The sequence below is a fragment of the Girardinichthys multiradiatus genome, chromosome 3 (genome assembly GCF_021462225.1).
Source record: "Girardinichthys multiradiatus isolate DD_20200921_A chromosome 3, DD_fGirMul_XY1, whole genome shotgun sequence".
Lineage (NCBI taxonomy): Eukaryota > Metazoa > Chordata > Actinopteri > Cyprinodontiformes > Goodeidae > Girardinichthys > Girardinichthys multiradiatus.
Window position 1 is genome coordinate 28,538,030 of NC_061796.1, and position 20,154 is coordinate 28,558,183.

The 20,154-nt window shown below is 39.1% G+C and overlaps 1 protein-coding gene across 1 annotated transcript in view; it reads left to right on the plus strand.

Moving 5' to 3' along the window:
* The window catches only part of kcnn3 (potassium intermediate/small conductance calcium-activated channel, subfamily N, member 3), a 115,420-nt gene that overhangs the window by 89,814 nt on the left and 5,452 nt on the right, over window positions 1-20,154 (plus strand). The window contains exons 8-9 of the mRNA XM_047361961.1: window positions 14,237-14,364; window positions 15,485-15,554. Coding sequence (XP_047217917.1) covers window positions 14,237-14,364; window positions 15,485-15,554 — 198 coding nt within the window. The remainder of the gene's footprint in view (window positions 1-14,236; window positions 14,365-15,484; window positions 15,555-20,154) is intronic.

Genomic DNA, 20,154 nt, shown 5'->3' on the forward strand with positions numbered 1-20,154 from the left:
ATTATTTTGTTGAAAAACACTCAGTAATTGAGTAAGTTTAGTGATAATATCAACACGGTCATGTTAGTTACGTTTTAGCTTAAAACAACAGACATTCCCTACAGAATATTCTTATTTCAGAGTTTTAAGTCATACAGTATTCATACTATATGCATTCATTTTATTGGACTGACATATTGTAGTAGCCTTAACAGTACATTTTCAATAGGTTTGCTATCCAGCTTAATTCAACTCTGCTTGGCTGGAGGCTGTGCAGTTGTGTTATTATAGTTGGTTACTGTAAATGCAAATATCAGAGGTGTGTTGAATCATTGTTTTAAAGCTGCCGGGTTCAGGTTCCAGGTCAAGGGACCTGAAAAGCAGGCTCCAGCCAGGTAACGAGTTAATCTTACATAAATCAGTAACATAAAATATTGCTGATTATTTAAAAGCAGATAAGGATTCACTGCTTCCTATATACCCACCTATTAATCTTGAAAACACTTGACTGGGTTCATGGGTCTTACTGATAACACACAAACTTGATGGTTAATATAATAACTCTTCAGAAATCTTTATTTTTGAAGGGAATGGCAATTAATCTTGTGCACCTGGTATTGTCTTTGATTGATATGTGGCACTTTATATTATGAAGCTAATTTTCCATCTTGTTTTGGTCCCTTAGTTTATCTTACATTAGCTGAAACCACTTTGTGATCAGGCTATTTAAAACCAAGATGTTTGCAAGCTCAACAGGTTGACAAAGAGATAATACAGGCAAGGAGCAACCAGGATCTGACAGAGAATCAAATTTATTGGCCAAGAACATGGAATCTGACTTCGGTTTCAAGTGCTCACAGTGTACACATTAAGTTTAAATATATAAATTTTTGGAAGTAATAAAATAAGGATAAATAGAATGTACCTTGCACTACTCAGACTGTAAGGTGTTCATTGTGTTCATCAGAGAGACAGACTGGGGGAAGGAACTGTCTCTGTGGCATCTGGGTTTTGCAAATAGAGCTCAGTAGCGCCGACCTAAAGGTAAAAGTCTAAAAATTTTATGACCATGATGTGTGGGGAATGCAGAGATGTTAGCTGCTCTTTTCCTGACCCTAGATCTGTACAGGTCCTGGATGGGGGGAAGGTCAGCCCTAATGATCCTCTCTGCAGACCTAATTGTTTGCTTTAGTTTGATGCATTCATTTGTGTGGGATTGTGTAGGAATAGGATCCCTGGGTGGTCCCTTGGTCTCAAGAGCGAACGCCTATTGGTTTACTTTCATACTGCTGTTCTGAAAGAATACCTGACTCCATGGACAATGTCATGCTGCTACAACAGCTGCTTGCCATAAGCTGGCCTGTATGTTAAGCTGCTTTAACATTTAAACACCTAACTCTAGTTAGAGATATTCCCACTCAGCTATCTGCCTTGGTTATGGCAGAAAAGTTACAGAATTAATAGCCAGGATCAATCTTGAAAATAAATATTCCTGAATTTATTCTTTTCAGCAAAAAATTACCTTTCAGATATACAGAATGGCATTCTTCTTATCAATGATGGATGGATGGATGGATGGATTTGAAAACCTTTTGAATTCAAAAAGCAAGATTTAATCTGCTGTCAGAGTTAAGGTCAAGCTACAGAACCATTTTATTTATTTTTTTGAATAAAGACCTTCCACATTCCTCTTGGCAATTGCATGCAACGTAAATGATGAACATCATCATGAACCACCAACATAAAGGGTGGAGTAATTCCTAAAGTGAAAAAGGTTTTATACTAGTTCCTGAGACAATAAGATGCTGTTGATTTTAAAGTGAGTGACATCCTTGCAGCAGCTCATCTCAATATTAGTGAAGCTCCCAGTCGAGTAGGGGAGGTGTCATGCAGGCAGCTCCATCCTGATATTTCCAAAGGTTCAATGCTAAACTCACCTGTAATTATCTCCTGCCCTTTACTGCTTACAGACCGGCGAACAAAGCTGTTGCGTCCTGGTGGATTTACACAATCGGAGCTATTCTTTGTCATATCGCAGTGAACCTAATCAGTCAGAGCTTTGTAATGAATAATGTAACAATAGATTCTACATCCTGACGTAATTGTACATGTGCTGGCACACAAAAAAGCTGAATAGCGCACCAACACTGGCTTTCCACTTCAGTGAAAGTCTCGTACCTTTGAAGGATTAACAAGAATGTCAGTTAAATGCCAAAGAGGGAAGCGCTCAGCTGATCTGAATGAGCGGTCGCTATGTAATGAGTCCTGGGTGTGGCTCGGTACCGCCGCCCAAAATAGTTGCAAGCCAGGCACCTCTGGCAGGCAGGCAGCAGGCAACTATTTCTTTGACATCCACTTAACAAACTTGTCCTTTTAGATGAAGCGGGTATTTGTTGATCCCACCTGGCATGGCACTTCAAAATAATTTGAGTTCTGCCCTTTTATCTTCGGATCGGATTTTTAGACACAGGAGTGATGGTGAAATCTGAACATCTTTTTCGGTGTGTTGCTGACTGTGAAGGAAAAATCTAATAACCTTATCAGTTCAGTGCACAGCGTTAATTTGCATTCAGCCCTCAGTGAGGCAAAGGTTGTCCTTTTGATAGGATTAAAACAATGTTAATTAAACAACAGCTAATGTAGCCCTGCTGCCTGTGAGGTGGAAAGCGCTCATGTTTGATGTCAAGAGTTGAGATTTTCTATATGGTGCATTCAAGGTGCATTTTAATACATAGATATCGGCTTGAGGCAGTTTTCTTTCTTTACATTTTTTATTTTAATTCAGAGGACTGTCCAGAGTGTCAAACTGAGTATTTGCATGTCTTCCCCTTTGCTGTCCACCCACTTTCTTGTCTGATTACTGTGCAATAACGGCCATTAGTGCCAAAAAAAAACTAACTTACAGTCCCCAGGCAAAAGTTTACATTTACCCATCATAGGCTTAAATGTTATATTAATTCAGGACTTTTATTTAAACCAGTGTTTTTCCAGCATAGAATGATGCACAGTGTACAGCAGATTTGAATAACAAGAACTAGGTGCAAAAGTTAGAAATTTTAATCGAATCCACACATCCTTAAAATTAATACAATTACATCCAGAGTTAACTATTAACAAACACCCCAACTAATATTGGGTTAAGTGTTTCTTGGCATGTTGCACCTCCACCACAGGACGTCAGTAAGCTTCAGGCATAATCCCTGCTGAATATTTACAAATTGTTTATGAGAGTAATTATAGAGCCAGTGGCGATTGGTGGGTTTCCCGGCACTGAGCCGGCGTGTGAGCAGAATCTATACATTTTCAATGCAGTTGAGGTCGGAACTTCAAAAAGATGAAGGTATTCCTCAGTTATCCTGTCAATTTGTCAGCTTTTAGTGACACAGCTCCACATCATAATGCTGCCATCATCATGCTTGACGACTGGTACAATGTTCTTATGTTTGAAAGCACCTCCTTTGTCCTCCTAATATTCTTGTTTTCACTGTGGCAAATTAGACCAAAGTTTAATCATTACACTTCCAATTTCCATAAAATTTCCAGAATAATTTTTTTGTGTTATTGGGGGTTTTCAAGCTTTATTCTAGTGTTTGGTGCAGAAGCTTCTTTTTGGTCAGCATGCTATGAGTCCATGTAAAACTGGCTTCATTGTGGACTTTGACACTCATGTTCCCAGAGCTTCCCAAATTGGTTGAGTTCTGGCATTCAACCATAGTCCACAAATTTTCATTTAGGTTGAGGTTGGGAACATTCCATGAGTTTTGTATGCTTTACTCATACCATGTGAGGTTGGGATCGTTGTCCTGATTTAAGGGGAAGTTAAAGAATTTCAAAGTATTCCTTCTTCATTATTCCAGTCCATTGCAGAAGCAATGCTTCTGGTGAAACCAACCCCATCACATGATCCAGCTGCCACCATGCTGGACAGTTAATGCAGTTTACTTACGTTTGAAACCCTCACTTTGACACTTACAAAACATGTCTTGCCATTATGACCAAATACAATGACTTGCAAAAGTATTCACTCCCTTTGGCATTTTCTAGGTTTTGTTGCCTCACAATGTGAAAATAAAATCAGAATCAGCTTTATTGCCAAGTTTGTGCATACAAACAAGGAATTTGACTCCAGTACACTTTACTCTTTTGTTCTGTTTTTGCATTACAGAATATACAAATTTACAATTTACAATGTACAATATACACATATCTAACAAAAAATATGCATTTGCAACATCTGTATGCTGTTGATTTGTACTCTATTGAATGTTCATCAGAGAAACAGCCTGGGGGAAGAAACTGTCTCTGTGGCGGCTGGTTTTAGTGAACAGTGCTTTGTAGCGACTGCCTGAAGGTAAAACTCTAAACAGTTTATGTGCAGGGTGTGTGGGTTCTGCAGAGATTTTTGCATTTCTTTTTCTAACACTAAACCTGTATAAGTCCTGGATGGAGGGAAGGTCAGCCCTGATTATTCTCTATGCAGACCTGATTATTCGTTACAGTCTGGACCTGTCCTGTTTTGTGGATGAGCCAAACCACACTGAGATGGATGAAGACAGGACAGACTGAATGATGGCAGGGTAGAAGATGACCAGCAGCTCCTGTGGAAGGTTGAACTTCTTGAGTTGCCTCAGGAAGTACAGTCTCTGCTGGGCCTTCTTTCGAACAGTATCTATGTGTGAGGACCATCTCAGGTCCTCAGAGATGGTGGATCCTAAGAACCTGAAGTGGTCCACGGCCGATACAGTGTTGTTGAGGATGGTGAGGGGGGTGTATGGGGGTGGTGTTCTCCAAAAGTCCACCACCATTTCCACAGTCTTGAATGGGTTCAGTTCAAGGTAGTTCTGACAACACCAGTGTACCAGCCGATCCACCTGCTGTCTGTATGCAGACTCATCACCGTCCTGGATCAGTCCAATGACAGTGGTGTCGTCTGCAAACTTAAGGAGTTTCACGGACGAGTCCGATGAGGTGCAGTCATTTGTGTACAGAGAGAAGAGGAGTGGGGATAGAACACATCCCTGGGGGGCAGATCTGGATCGCGAGAAGATGCTCCCCAGCCTCACCTGCTGCTGTCGGTCCGTCAGGAAGCTGTTGATCCACTGACAGGTGGAGGCTGGAACATTGAGCTGGGTGAGCTTCTGGTGGAGGATGTCTGGTATGATGGTGTTGAAGGCCGAGCTGAAGTCTACAAACAGGATCCTGGCGTACGTCCCTGGGTGGTCGAGGTGTTGCAGGATGAAGTGTAGACCTAAGTTGACAGCATCATCTGCTGACCTGTTTGCTCGATAAGCAAATTGCAGGGTGTCCAGCAGGGGGCCTGTGATGTCTTTCAGGTGCTTCAGCACCAGCCGCTCAAAGGATTTCATGATCACAAACGTCAGGGCTGTTCTTAAGCTTCTCACTGTAGCTTCTCTTAGCTGCTTTGATCTCTTTTGTTAGTTTGTTCCTGGCCTGCTTGTACCGCGCCCAATCTCCACTGCTTGAGCTTCTTCCTTGTTCCTGCGCAGATTCCTGAGATGTGGAGTAAACCATGGCTTGTTGTTCCCAAAGGTACAGAAGGTCTTGGTCTGCACACACATGTCCTCACAGAAACTGATGTATGATGTCACCACATCAGTTAGTTGGTTTAAGTCAGTGGCTGAAGTTTCAAAAACAGTCCAGTCTGAGCATTCAAAGCAGGCCTGTAGCATCTGCTTTGATTCCTCAGTCCACTTCTTAACAGTGTGAACCTTGGGTTTGGAAGCTCTTAGTCTCTGTCTGTAGGTTGGGATGAGGTGGATTAGATAATGATCCGGAAAACCCAGAGCAGCCCTGGTAACAGCATGATATGAGTCCTTTAAAACTGTGTAACAATGGTCCAGTGTGTTTTGTCTCTGGTGGGACACTTAATATGCTGTCTGTATTTGGGGAGTGGATGAGAGTTTGCACCATTTCATTTAAAGAACATGCCTACAACTTTAAAGATATATTATTTTTTATTTTGAAGAAAACAACAATTAGAACATAACAGAAACCTTTGGCATGCATTACTGTTCACCCCCCAAAGGTCAGTACCTTGAGGAGACACCTTTTGTGGTAATTACAGCTGTGAGTCTCTTTGGATAGCTTTCTATAAGCTTCCCACGTCTTGCCACCCAGAGTTTAGCCCATTTCTCAAGACAAAACTGCTCCAGCTCCTTAATGCTGGATGGTTTTTGCTTGTGATCACCAAGCTTTAAGTCTAACCACAGATTCTCAATTTGTTAGAGGTCTGTACTTTGTCTAGGCCTTTCCAACACATTTAAATTGTTACTCTTAAACCACTCCAATGTTGCTTTAGTAGTATGCTTCAGGTCATTGTCCTGCTAGAAGGTGAACCTCTGTCCCAGTCTTTGCTCTAGAATATCCTTGTATTTAGCACCATCCACCTTTCTCTCAACTCAGACCAGTTTCCCAGTCCCTGCTGTTGAAAAATATCCCCACAGCATAATGCTGCCAACACCATGTTTCTCTGTGGGGATGGTGTTCTTGAGCTGATGGAATGCGTGGGGTTTGCGCCACACGTTTTCCTTGGTGGTCGAAAGTTTAATTTTAGTTCCATCTGAACAGAGCACCTTCCCCCATATATTTGGGGAGTGACCCACGTGTTCTGGCAAATGCAGAACGTGCCTTGTTATTTTTAACACTAAGTAAGGGCTTTTTTCTTGACACTTTTCCATAAAGCCTAGTTCAGTGGAGTGCACGGCATATTGTGGTCCTATGGACAGATACTCCAGTCTCTGCTGTGGAACTTTGCAGCTCCTTCGGGGTTACCTTTGGTCTCTTTGCACTCTCTCTGATTAATGCCCTCCTTGCCTGGTCTTTAAGTTCTGGTGGGCGGCCTTCACTTGGCAAGTTTGTTGTGGTACCATGTGCTTTCCATTTAAAGATGATGGAATTAATGGCGCTCCGGGGAAACAGAAGATTTGTATATTTTTTTATAACCCCACCTTGACTTGTATTTCTCAACAACTTTGTTCCTGACTTGTTTGTAGAGCTTCTTGGTCTGCGTGATGTGATGCCTCTTGCTAAGTGGTGTTTCAGTCTCTGGGGCCTTTCAGAAAAGGTGTGTTTATACTGACAGATCATGGGACACTTCATTTCACCAATAATGTGACTTTTACAGGTAACTGGTTGTACCAGAACGTTTTAGGAGCTTCATAGCAAAAGGGGATGAAAACGTGTATGTGCCAATTTTAATTGTTTTTCCCGTTTTGTAATTGTTTTTTTTTATATACATTTTTTTCTCTTTTTACTTCACCAACTTAGACTACTTGGTGCAAATCCATCACATGAAATAAGATTTAAAACGTTTAAATTACAGGTTGGAATGTAAAAAAGTAGAAGGTAACAAGGGGGTAGATACTTTCACAAGGCCCTGTAACTCAATCTTTGAATCGTCTGAACATTTCCTTTCTCCAGAAGGTGGTTGGCTTGTCCATGTGAGCAGCTGCAAATTTCAGTCGAGAAAGAAAGCCTGCATTTTGGTGCAGGAGCTTCTTTCTTGCTCAGCACGGTCTAAGTGCATAGGGCCGTGTAAAACTGGCTTTAATACGGACAGTGAAACTGGTATTCCTAAAATATTCTGTTCATAGCAGGCCTCCAAACTGATTCTTTTTTTATCTCAGAGGGAAAGTTTGTGTTGAAAATTAGACACAAGAGGATAATGCCAAATATCCAGCTCTATAGATAAGGCAGGTTGATTTAAGCTTCCATAACGGTCTTCCCAAAGTCTTACCTTAAACCCTGTCAACAACCTGGAGCCAAGTTAAATTAACAACTGACTGGTCAAATATTGATCTAGACTTATACTTGAAAAATGTGCTAATGGCTACAAATAATGTGTGGTCAAGGCCCAACTCGTAAATTTAAACAAATATTAAAGGTGTACGCATATATTGTATTTCACCCTGTTTATATTACTTTGATCGTTTGTAAGTTAGTGAAATCCACCATAAATTGAAACTTTGAAACATCATTCTTCCTTTTGAAAATTGTTGCAATTAAGTAGTAAAATATTTTTGAATAAATCCATGAAAACTAAAAAGTTGGATATTTTGATGTAGTCATGTAATTAATTGTAAAAATATTAAAATGCTGCTTGTCAAATTAACTCTTTAGAATCAAAGTAAATGTTGATAAAGTTGACGATGTTGTTTCGGAGCACTTTCCCTGTGGTGTGTTCAGAGCTTCAGCCCTCTCTGAGTTTTTACTGAGTAGTCTGGGTCTTGGCCAAAGAGGAGGTGCTGCATTGCCTTCCAATGTTTACACCAGGGGCCAAATGGGAGCAATGTAACCCCTGAAGCTAGCTTCCACTCTGCACTGTAAAAATAACTCGTCTTTCAAGAGCCTTTTAATTCACATTTAAGCCAGATGGATTACTGATGAAACAGACACGCAGTGACACACCATGGATGCGTTTTGCTTTGCCCCAATGAGGTTTCCAGTTTTTACTCTCTGTTTTAAAGGAGCACTGCATGAGTTTATGCAGTTTCTTTATTGCAGTTCCATTTTTTGTGAAACTGGTGAATCATTCTGCTTTTAATTTCAGATGCTGGGATTTTGTTTTGTCTTTTGACATTGTGGAGATATTACCTGTTTAGGCTGCCTAAAGGTCTGTGAGAGTTGTCTCTTCCCTCTGTCACCATGTCTTTGAGGGTAAGGTCACAGCAAGTAAAGCCACGTGTCACTGTGACACATGGATGGGGGTTTCCTTGGTAATCGGCCTGTTTGTTTATGTGTTTATGTGCATTTGAGGGTCAGTAGAGGATTAGATGTGCTAATATTGACATGAAAACAGTACATATATCTTATTCATGCTGTTTTTGTAACTATTTATGATGCGAGTATTTATATAAATCTAGTTTAGTCTCTTTCCAAAATACAGGTGAATTTATGTTATTCTGAATGAATATCAGTGGACAATTTACCACATCAAGAAGCCAGTAAATAAGTTATGTATGTGATCATTTATATAAAACTGGAAATATATACACTGAATAAATAAATTAATAAATGTACTGCTTTTTGTAGAAATTGTTTAATAGACAATAGTTTAATAAATACTTATTCAAAAATCTTAAAGAAAAAAATGTGTTGTTTTGGTTCAAAGCATGTATAATTGCATAAGTATATACTGTAGTTAATTAATTCATTCTCTGGCATTTGGTTGCTGTGCAGGTTAACCAATCAGATGTTAGAATTTTGATAAGCCATAGTGACAGTTTTTATTATTTCATGGCACATTTTTGTGCACAATATATGAAATAATTACATAAATACTCCAATAATTAAATGTAATTTAACACATGATCAAATAAAATTTTGTTATTATTTTATTGTGTATTTGATACATTATTAAACACTTAAAATTATTATTACAAAATATTTTGTGTATTTATTACAATTATAAATTGATTGTTTTAAATATGTATTTAACAAATAATGATAATAAAAAAGAAAAGCAGTTACTATTATTATTATTATTGATTGTGGCACTTTTGGCTCTTTATATGTTATTGCTAATTACAGTATAATGCTGTTTATAATGACAACGTTTCAATATTTCTATTTATACTGATTACACTCCACAATATGTCGTCCTAGCATGTTGCAGTGTGGGAAACCCTTTGGATTAACAGATTTCTCATGTACCTGCCATAAGGTGAGCCATGCAGGGGGGCAGCCAGAATTTATCTTTGACCCAACGCAACCATATGGCCCCAACATGGTTTCCCAAATACAGTCCATGTGGAGGAGGAACGCCTGTCGCTGCCGTCGTTTGGTTTCTCGCGGAGTGTTCATAGCGGTTCACGTTGAGTCTTTTATTCTTGCAAATGGAGCTGCCATCTTTGCCCACATTCATTTCCCAGAGGAGAGAGAAAATGAAGACTGCAGCGGTGGGGGTGGACAGTAATTGTGGTTGCAGGAAATCTGGAAACTACAAACAGTCTGGTGCAATCAGTCAATGTTATTTGCACGAGGGACATGTCATGATTCATCATAATTTGATCCTGCTTCAATGATTGATCAGTTTATAAATGTGACTTGACACATCAGACTGCCAAAAGGTCTGCATATGAAAGCACCGCTGAATGTGCTGTTTAGCGACCTGGCTAAAAATTCAGATATAAATCTGCTACATTCAAATGTGGTCTGAGCAAATTATCTCTTTAATTAATATCATCGGAATTTCTGGTTTTTAATCTTTTTCTTTCCACTCTGTATTGGAAATTCTAACAGATAAAACATACTCATGAACTGCAAAAAAGGTTTTCTTATTACTGATATATTTAGGTACATTGCGCAGTTCTTGGGCTGCACAGTGGCACAGTTGGTAGCACTGTTGCAGCAAGAAGGTCCTGGGTTCGACTCCCAGCCTGGGATCTTTCTGCAGGGGTGGGTTCTTTTCTGGGTATTTCAGCTTCCTCCTACATGACTACATGAAAACATGACCGTTAGGTTAACTGGTCTCTCTAAATTATATGGTAGATTATTATACATTATATGCTATGATTGATTGTGTGCATGGTTGTTTGTCCTATATGTCTCTGGGTTGCCCTGCGATGGACTGGCAACCTGTGTACCCCACATCTCACCCGTAGACCGCTTGATATAGGCACCAGCTCCCCCGAAACCCTGTACAAAAGAAGCAGGTATAAAAAATGGATGGATGGATGCACAGTTCCTTATTTGTTACGGGCTAAGAGCCACTCTGGAGCCAAATGTGACTCCAAAGCCACAGGTTGCATCCCCCGGCTCTAGATCCTCTTAGTGTTTTAAACTGGACAAGAGGTTCTTACACTGGGTCTGGCTTAGATTGCCAGCAAAGCACTGACATTGATATTTTTGGGAAATAGGAAGGGATAGTAGATCTTGAAGTGTGCTTTAAAACTCTGCATTAATGGGGATAATCCAATCTGAGCATTTTACAGGCTTAAATAGTGTTAATGTAAGTTTTTGAAAAATTTCAGCATTTAGTTGTTTTGGGATTTGTGGAACCCACAGATAAAACTCAAATTCATAAATGTTTTGGACTCAAATGTTGTAAAAGAGTGTTGGAAGATTCCAGAAACTCGAGTCTAGAAAAGTTTTTAAATATTGAATTGGACGTCTGCTGATACTCACACAACACTGATCACTGGTTGTGTTAGACTCTGTGTGTCTTGGCCTGACTTTCTCTCGGTCAGTGTAAACACATCTCCCAGGGCTGCTGCCTTGATGCTGCAGCCGACGCTGTGTGAACATGTAGGGGGTGTCTGTGAGGGATCGCTCCTCAGAGTGGATGGGTGCTGATTAACCATGCTGCTGGGGTCTTTTGTTCTCTTGAGACGGGGGTGTCGTTGTTATTTGTTCAGTCTTCCCCATCTCTTTGAAGTCTCTCATTCAGTTTATGTCTGTACATTTTCTTTGTGCCATCTCTCCTCACTATTGTATCTACCCTTGCCCTTCTTTTTTCCTCACTGGATGTCAGACCCTTGTCTTGCAATTATGTAGCAACCTGTAGAGACAGATGAAGCAGATATTCATGTTAAATATTATTGTCACGGAGTGACATTTTTGGACTCTGTTTGTGGCTTTGTGTTTGTTTACCTTTTGCTTAGATGTTTTTGTATCATGTTTTCTTTTCTCCCTCTTCCACCTCCTAGTGTTTACTTCTTAAGTTCTTTTATGGTTGTTTTCTTATTACTTTGTATGATTTATTATTATTATTATTGTAATTATTATAGTTCTTGATCTTCCGTGGATTTTCTAGTTTTATTTGTCTTTAGTATCTTTGTGTTTAATTGTGTTATTATTTGTTCCTTTGCACTCTTCTTGTTTACTAGTTTATTTTTTTGTTTCCTTTCCAGTTAATTTAGTCAGTGTGGTTAGGTTTGTTTACTTTTGTATTCAAGTTTTCTTTATGGGTTCTTTGTTTGTTCTCAGGTTGTTGTTGTTCCTATGTTCCCTCTAGTTTCTCTGTTTACTTTAGTTCATAGTTAGTCTAGTCCTTTATTTCCTCCTCTGCTTTATGCTCTTGCTTAGTTTGTGTTTTCTGTTTGTTTATTCCTTACACTCTTCCTCAGCCTTTGTATTTGTTTCACCTGTTCCTTCTACTTCTATGCCTCCTTGTCACACCTGTTCTCAGTTTCTCTGATTACCTGCCCTTTGTTATCCCTCAGTATATTAGTTGGTTTTTTGTCATTGTTTGTTGCTGGTTCCTTGTGTTTGTCATACCCCGTTCTCAACCCACGTATTCGTGTTGAGTTTTTTCCATGTGCCTTCAGAACCTCTTGTAAGTTTTTGGATCAGGACTTTGTTTGTATCTGCAGGGCCTGGTTTGGTTTCTTTTGAAAACCTCTGGAAGTAAAGCTAATGTTCCTCTTCTCCTGAGATGAGGACTGTCTTTGACAGCTAGTTTAAGAGCAGCCACTTCAGGCATGAGTGGGTCTTACAGTAGTCATAATTAAAAGGAAGATCACTGGTTTGAATTATTTTACCAGGCTAACATAAAACAATCTGTTTGAATTAAATATGATGCACATATACAATGGCTTTTTCACATTGTGTCATCTTAATATTACAAATGTCATATTAAGTGCATTTCATTTAAAATTTATATCATAGACAAACACAAACGGGTGTATAATTGTGAGGTGGGAAGAACATGATATCAATTTTATTTTTCCAAAGAAAACTGAAAAAAATGGCATGCATTTGTATTTAGCCCCCTTTTACTCTGATACACTAAATAATTTCTAGTGCAACCAACCGCCTTCTGAAACCCCCTAAGTAGTAAATACGGTTATATTATAAAACAAAATTCAAAGCTTTGAACCTCTAATGGTGCTTTATCCAATCTATCGTGCGAAAATGGAAAGAGTATGGCTCAACAGCAAACCCACCAAGATGTGGATGTCCACCTAAGCTGAAATAGAAGAGCAGTAATAAGAGAAGCAGCCAAGAGGGCCCATGGTAACTCTGGAAGAGCTGCAAAGATCCACAGCTCAGGTGAGTGAATCTGCACAACTATAAGTTGTACAGTCCTTAAAACTGACCTTTTTTGGAAGGCAAAGAGAAAGTCGGTAGAAATCCTCGTTGCAGTTTAACCTTTTAATCAACTGTCATGGCTACAAATAATGTGTGGTCAAATGTCATGCTAATGTGGAGAAGAGATGAGACAACAGTTGACAAAGATTTTTGCCCAACTCACAAAATGCTATGTGAAGTGGAACACTAAAACTTAACATCAACTTGAACTTAGCATCCTCACAAGGAAGCATGATGGTGGCGGCATTATGCTGTGGGAATGTGTTTCTTCAGCAGAGACAGGGAAGCTGTTTAGAGCTGATGGAAAGAGGGATGGAGCTAAATACAGGACATTTATGAAAAGAAAACCAGTTAAATGCTCCAAAATACTGGGACTGAGATTGTAATGATGATTCTTTGAGACATGTTTTGATTGACGAACTGTTTTACTCCTGCTTGGTGTGAAAATAATTAGCCCAAGTTTAACATGTTCTAGTTTCAGCTAACTTTACTCTATATAAACGTTACACACATGAAAGGTCTATTTCTGTACCTGTTTGAGTTAACCAATATTTTACAGAGACGATAACTATCAGCTAATATGTTCCAAGAACTTCCAAGAGCTAATGTGCTCCAAGAACCTGCAAGATAACAACCTTAAACATGCAGCCAGGGCTGTAAACATTTCAGAGTTCATATGTGGAAAAGTGGTGCGGACACACTCCAAAAGACTGTCAGCTGTAACTGGTGTGAAAGGTGATGAATACTAATTCATGCCACACTTTTCAATTTTTATTTGTGAATAGTGCAATTATGCACTATTTTGTGTTGGTCTATCACCTATAATCCCAATAAAATAAATAAAGTTTGTGGTTCTAACATAAGATTTGGTATTAAAAGCTAAAGGGATATGAATAATTTTGCAAGGCACTGCAAACGAGTAGAGGAGTGTGTGAAGGAAAGACTCCTGTTGGCTTTCATGCCAATCTCCCTAAGGAGAGAGCTATGAAAGCGCACATAAAAAGCGTTGGCAAGCCTGCCACGGAGAATGGGGGCAGCCTCTGAGAAGACAAAAAGATGGCTTATTGCTTTTTTTTTCTTTGCACAGAGACAATAGTGAAAACGAGGAGAAGAACAAGAACAGATAAACCTGTTGCCTCCTCCAGTTGCCAAGGGCTACCTGTTGCTAATAAATGTCTTCATATGTGTGTTTATTGTCTGGAGACAGATAAAGAATGCAGCAGCTAATGTGCTGAGGGAGACTTGGCTCATCTACAAGCACACCAAGCTGATGAAGAAGATCGACCACTCCAGGGTCCGCAAACACCAGCGGAAGTTCCTGCAGGCTATACATCAGTGAGACCACACCTCGCACCCTACATCCACGCACGGGTGCATGCAAACACATGCACATCACTGTGGCTGTAAAGCCAATGAGGCGTTTGAAATCAGCTGTACTTTCCATCCGCCTACAGCTTGAATCCAGGCTGATAATCAGATGAAATGCATTAATCTCTGCACACTCTCACGCACGCACACAAACATACAATTATTCATTATCTGCTGAAGGGCAAGTTCAGTCCAGGCAAACACAATTGCAGGACTGGATGATCAGTGTATTGTGTACCATATAAACAATAAGGGCTGATGAAACAAGGAAATACAGATGTACCTAATCACATTCAACCAATATGGTTCTGTTTTCCTATTATTAAATGCTTGTAACCGTGTTTATATGCAGTGCATGTTATCTAAATTATGTGCTTCTTTTTATGTTTCTTACTCCTTTGGTCTCTAATGGTTGAAAATATTGGGAAGGCAAAGTCAAGAGGTATAACTCTCTAATTGCAACATAGAACAGTTAATGTTGACACATGAGAACTGGAAAATGGATGGGAAGTCAGCGAGTGCAACAGCTGGATTATTTAGATTTAGGTATACACATAATATTAATTGCTTTTTCCAGGTTGGAACATGTCAATCTAATGGAAAAAAACAGCCTTATAAAAATCACCACTGCAATATAATGGAGGCTGCCACAGGGCTTGATGAAAACACAGATTGAACCACTAATTATTGTGCTGTTGTTTTGAGAGTTAAACAGGTTCAGATTATAATTTGACTGAGGTAAGAAGATTTATTTAATTTTCACCCCCTGCAGCTTATTTCCCTAAAGGCTTAATTCCCTTTAGCTCTCCTTCATATTAACCCCAGTCCTACTCTCTTTTATGTCTGCAGTCAGCTCATACAGACAGCTACAGCATCAGTGTTTTTACCCTGCACTCGCTGTGTTTATACATTCAAATTTTCAGAGACACACTGCAGGTAAAAATGAACCCAATCCAAGCAAGGTGACCGCCGATTCAGAGTCCTGTTGTGTGGATCCAGAGGGATTATCTCTGTGGGCTGACCACTGTGTATTTACTGGGTTTCACCTCTGTTTGTGAGCTTTAGCTGTGTGTACGTCTGTTTGCAGATTACGCAGCGTCAAAATGGAGCAGAGGAAACTCAGTGATCAGGCCAACACACTAGTGGACCTCTCCAAGGTGAGACGCACAAACTGTACACGACCTTTAGCATTCTAAATGTATGATAACCTACTGGACAAATGTTATACTTCTTAACACCTCAGGACTGAGACTGCACTGGTAAAACTCTTAAAAGACATATCTCTCCACAGAAATGCTGTCCTGGTTTTACTGGATATAATGCTGCAGAAGATGATAAGATTAACCTTACTGACTCATAGACTAGAACATTGGGTGGGATTGTCAGGTAACGTGCTGAATTGTTTTGGAGCTTGATAGGCAGATTAAGAATACTTTGTGTCATTTGGCAATTGTAAGTCTGAACAAACAAAGATCATGTGGGGTTCCTCAAAGCTGCATTCTCGGGCCACTTGGGCCATTCAGTGTGTATTGATTCCCCTAGCTCACGTTATTGAGTATTTTAGCATCTTTTTCCATAAATACTGTATGTTGAGGACCCAACTTTGCATGTATGTGTCACCATGTGGCCACGGATCCTTAGCTTACCTCAGCTTACTAGAAGTTTGGTTTTTTTTCACCAGATTTTACTCTTGATTCACAGCTGGGAAAAGTCTGCAGCACTTGGGAATAGTCAGCATGGCTAGTTGGCACACAAATCTGTTAGCATGTGAGGTGTAAAGATGTGAATCTGCAAATAGTGGAGGAGAACAGGCTTGACCTGACCTTGGTTGCAGTCAGTCAATTAAACACCTTGGAAATTTTGAAGCCGAATCTGGACAGATTTGGGTAATATGAGCTGATTAACTGACCTAACTGCACATGTTGTCAACAGCCAATGAAAAAGAGAGGGTGGGACACATCGGTAAGGGCCAGTTGTCATGCACTCAGGGTAACTGGAGGCTACCTGTCAGTTCTATAGGTGGCAGCCAGAGAGTAAACAGTGTAACAGTGACAGAAAGAGATGAGAAAACATGAAAGGAAGGTATATTTATGGTGAGACTTTGCCAGGTTTTATTTTTGCCCTGATAATGACAACCCAAAATGTGGTAAATATGTTGGATCCGTATGAGATTCTGGACAAATAGTGAACCAGCCATCCCAACTTGCTTCCACAGCTTTAACAGCTTTGTTTAATATTTTTCTAAAATTACAAAAACTCTCTTATATAAAACAAGCAAAGGCATTTGTTCTTGTCAGGCGGTTTCAACCCCCATTATAAAACACATTTGATCATATGATCTAAAATCAATAAGAAACAAAGGTAATAATTTAAATAAACTCATGAGTTATTTTTATGTACACTTGTTTGCACTGTTTAGTTGAGATTTTTAACATTACTGCAACATCAAAATCGCATTGAACAACGACCGTGATGGATACCTGCACAGCTAACAAGGTTCATTTGTTGTGAATGCTGATGATAAATTCTACAGATAAATTTAAAAATAAATGGTCTATATTTCCTGAACATCTCTGGCATCTAACTGACCTTATTCTCTGGTAAATGTTGGGATGCTAACCTCAACACAGTTAAATCTTACACTTTATATGATGTCAAAGCGTGGTTCTGCCATAGTCTTAAACTGTTTTAGTGGCTAGCGTAACTACCAACAGAGAAATGAGCTGGGCTGTGACATCTCAGGAACATGTAGGTGCTGCTAATGCTATTGCTTTAACATTGGTATTTAACAGCCACCATTGCATGGGTTTTTCGTGAAAAGGACAATGTGTTATGGGAAAGGCTGAAAGAAATAAACAACAAAGCATTCTATCATTGCCATATGCATTGAAAGTATTATATTCAAGTAGTTATGGGGCACAACAATAATTTCTGCATTGCTCCTATTCCTAACTGTAAAGGTTGTTTTCCAACATGCCAGGAGTGAGCTTTGGAAATATACTGTAGTTTGAATCCTGTTTCAGTTTCAAGGACTGGTATTAAGTTTATAGTCAGTGTCAGCTAATATACTGAAGAGTCAGCAGGTGACTTGAGAAGATATATTTGATCTTTAAACACATGTACACAGTAAAAAGCAGTTTAGTCAATTGTGCTCATTGTAGAGCCTAAAATGCATTTTTCTGCTGGTCTGTACCAGCAAGAATGGCACCCTGACCTTAAATAGTTAATTAGCTGGGTCATCTACGTCCTTAGTAAGCAGTTCAGTGTGGTAACTCTCATAGCTTATAGCAAATAATGTTCATAAAAGTGTTGCCTTAAAACCGCCACTGTTCTTTTTTGCTGACTTAAGGGGGAAAATTCAAGGGAATTCCTCTTCTTCCAGCACCATACACAGCTGACTGACAGCTTGCAGCAGTACCGACCAGAAAAATAACTGCTTATTCTTTCATTTCTTATTAAAATCTGTTTAAATATCAGGAACACCATTTTCTAAACTGTGGTATACCTTGAAATTAGACCAGGCTATGCGTAGTTCTAGTACTGAGATGTGAGAAGTGATCCTCTACTTTGAAAGTCAGACTGTGACTGTATGGGTTTTTTGGTGCTACTGATATCATCTTTTCCTAATGAGGAGAATGGGGTATCCTCACCTTCAGGCATCATACACAGCTGACTGTCTGCTCCATGCATTAAAAGAAGTTTAAACCTCATGATGGAATATTTAACTGGTTTTTAAACTGCAACTCATTAAAACCGTGGCACACCTTGGTACTGGAACGGCCTATGCTTTGAGCAGGGTAATACGTCACATCTAGCCATCCTTTGGCCCCCGGAGAAAATACCACGGCATTCCTCTGTTTCCATGCTGACCCGCCTGTTTCTGCGGCTTTTCATCTCCTGGCAACTAAAGCAAAGTGTTAAAACAGGGATGACTGAGTGAGAGAGTGTGGAGGAAATGAGAGGAGGAGGAAGGAGGGGAGTGCTCGTGTTTTTTCTGTTACTGTGTGGGTGTTTGATAATGTGAGCGAACATGTATGTGTGTGTGTTTGTGAAAGAAAGAGAAACTCAGAGCAGAGCAAGTGAGATTCAGAGTTGAATAAGAGGCAGACAAAGATTGAGAGAGTGTATGTGTGTGTGTGTGTGTGTGTGTGTGTGTGTGTGTGTGTGTGTGTATGTGTGTGTGTGTGTGTGTTTGTGTGTGTCTTTCCAAGAAGCAATGCCTTTAGCACCAAATATTTTACAATTACGCCATCTCAATGACTCCATCTCAATTGGCCACTTACGTCTTTACCATGGTTACAGAGACCAGGAGAAGCAAGACAGGGACAGTGTGCTGCTTTCGTTTTATTGTCTGTTTCTCTTCTCTCTTCTTCTAACTGTTCGCAATGTTATAACACCCAGCCTCTTCATCGTTCCATAATCTATTCCCTCTTGGATTTATTTTTTTGCATCTTGCTAATCATTCCCATTGCTTAACACTAGTGAAGAGAACGTGTTTGGATCTTTTTGTGAAATAAAGACTCCAGTACAGGGAGTCTTTATTTCAGTACTGTGTGAGAGCTGCTAAACATCTTTGTACCAACATTTTGTCAATGTAAAAGAACTAGAATGGGCCATCTGAGTATTACACTGTTATTACTTTGCTAGATAAAAGAGAGTATAGCATCAGTTTGTAAGATTCATGTGGAGGAGGGGGTCTAAACGGTTTTAAAAAGGGTAGCATTACAAAAGATACTAGAGAGTTGTTAGATTGTCGTTAAAATCTTATCGCTTCTTATACATAAATCTAATTTTCATGTTTGGCTTTTGCTTCATTATTTTTAAATATGTTAGTGTACCTGAATATATGCCGACATTGTTGTCTTTATTCTGTTATTTAGAAAATTAAAGTTGTACAAAGCAAGTCTGAAGCAAATGTAGAAGTTGTTTTTCTTTTCTTTTTTTTTTTTGGAAGATGTGCAGTTTTTGTCTGATAAGTCTCTGTGAAGCATTTGGTGTGCTAAAGTGCCAAAGAAGGAATAACGATGAGTTTGTTTCAATTAAGTTTTGAATACTATTAAATAGTGCAGGACAATTTGTGTCCCAATTTATGAATAAACAGATTTGTGACCTTCTCAGTGATCAATGGAATCTTTATTTGCATCACAATAATCAAACCTTTCTTATAATTGTTGACAATCTATTTCCAGGTTTCAGAAGGAACATGTTGATAAAATGAAAATATTTCTTTAAACCTAAGTTTTGGATTAAACTGTAGATAGATAGATAGATAGATAGATAGATAGATAGATAGATAGATAGATAGATAGATAGATAGATAGATAGATAGATAGATAGATAGATAGATAGATAGATAGATAGATAGATAGATAGATAGATAGATAGATAGATAGATAGATAGATAGATAGATAGATAGATAGATAGATAGATAGATAGATAGATAGATAGATAGATAGATAGATAGCAATATTTATTTCCATGTTTTCTTCATTCTTCTGTTTCATTGCTTACATTAATTACTCTGTATTCTTTTTTAGCCAGATTTTTTTACATCAAACATTTGTCCACTGTTGCCACCACTTGCTTGCTCAGGACAAGGAAATGCTGCAAAATCATTGACTCAAAACACATCCACAAAAAAAACACAAAACCGAATTTGACAGCACTGTATTATAATTAGGATCGAATTGGAATGTTAAAAATAAATGTTGAATCTGCCTGTATCATTGTATTGTATCATTTTGATTTGATTAGTT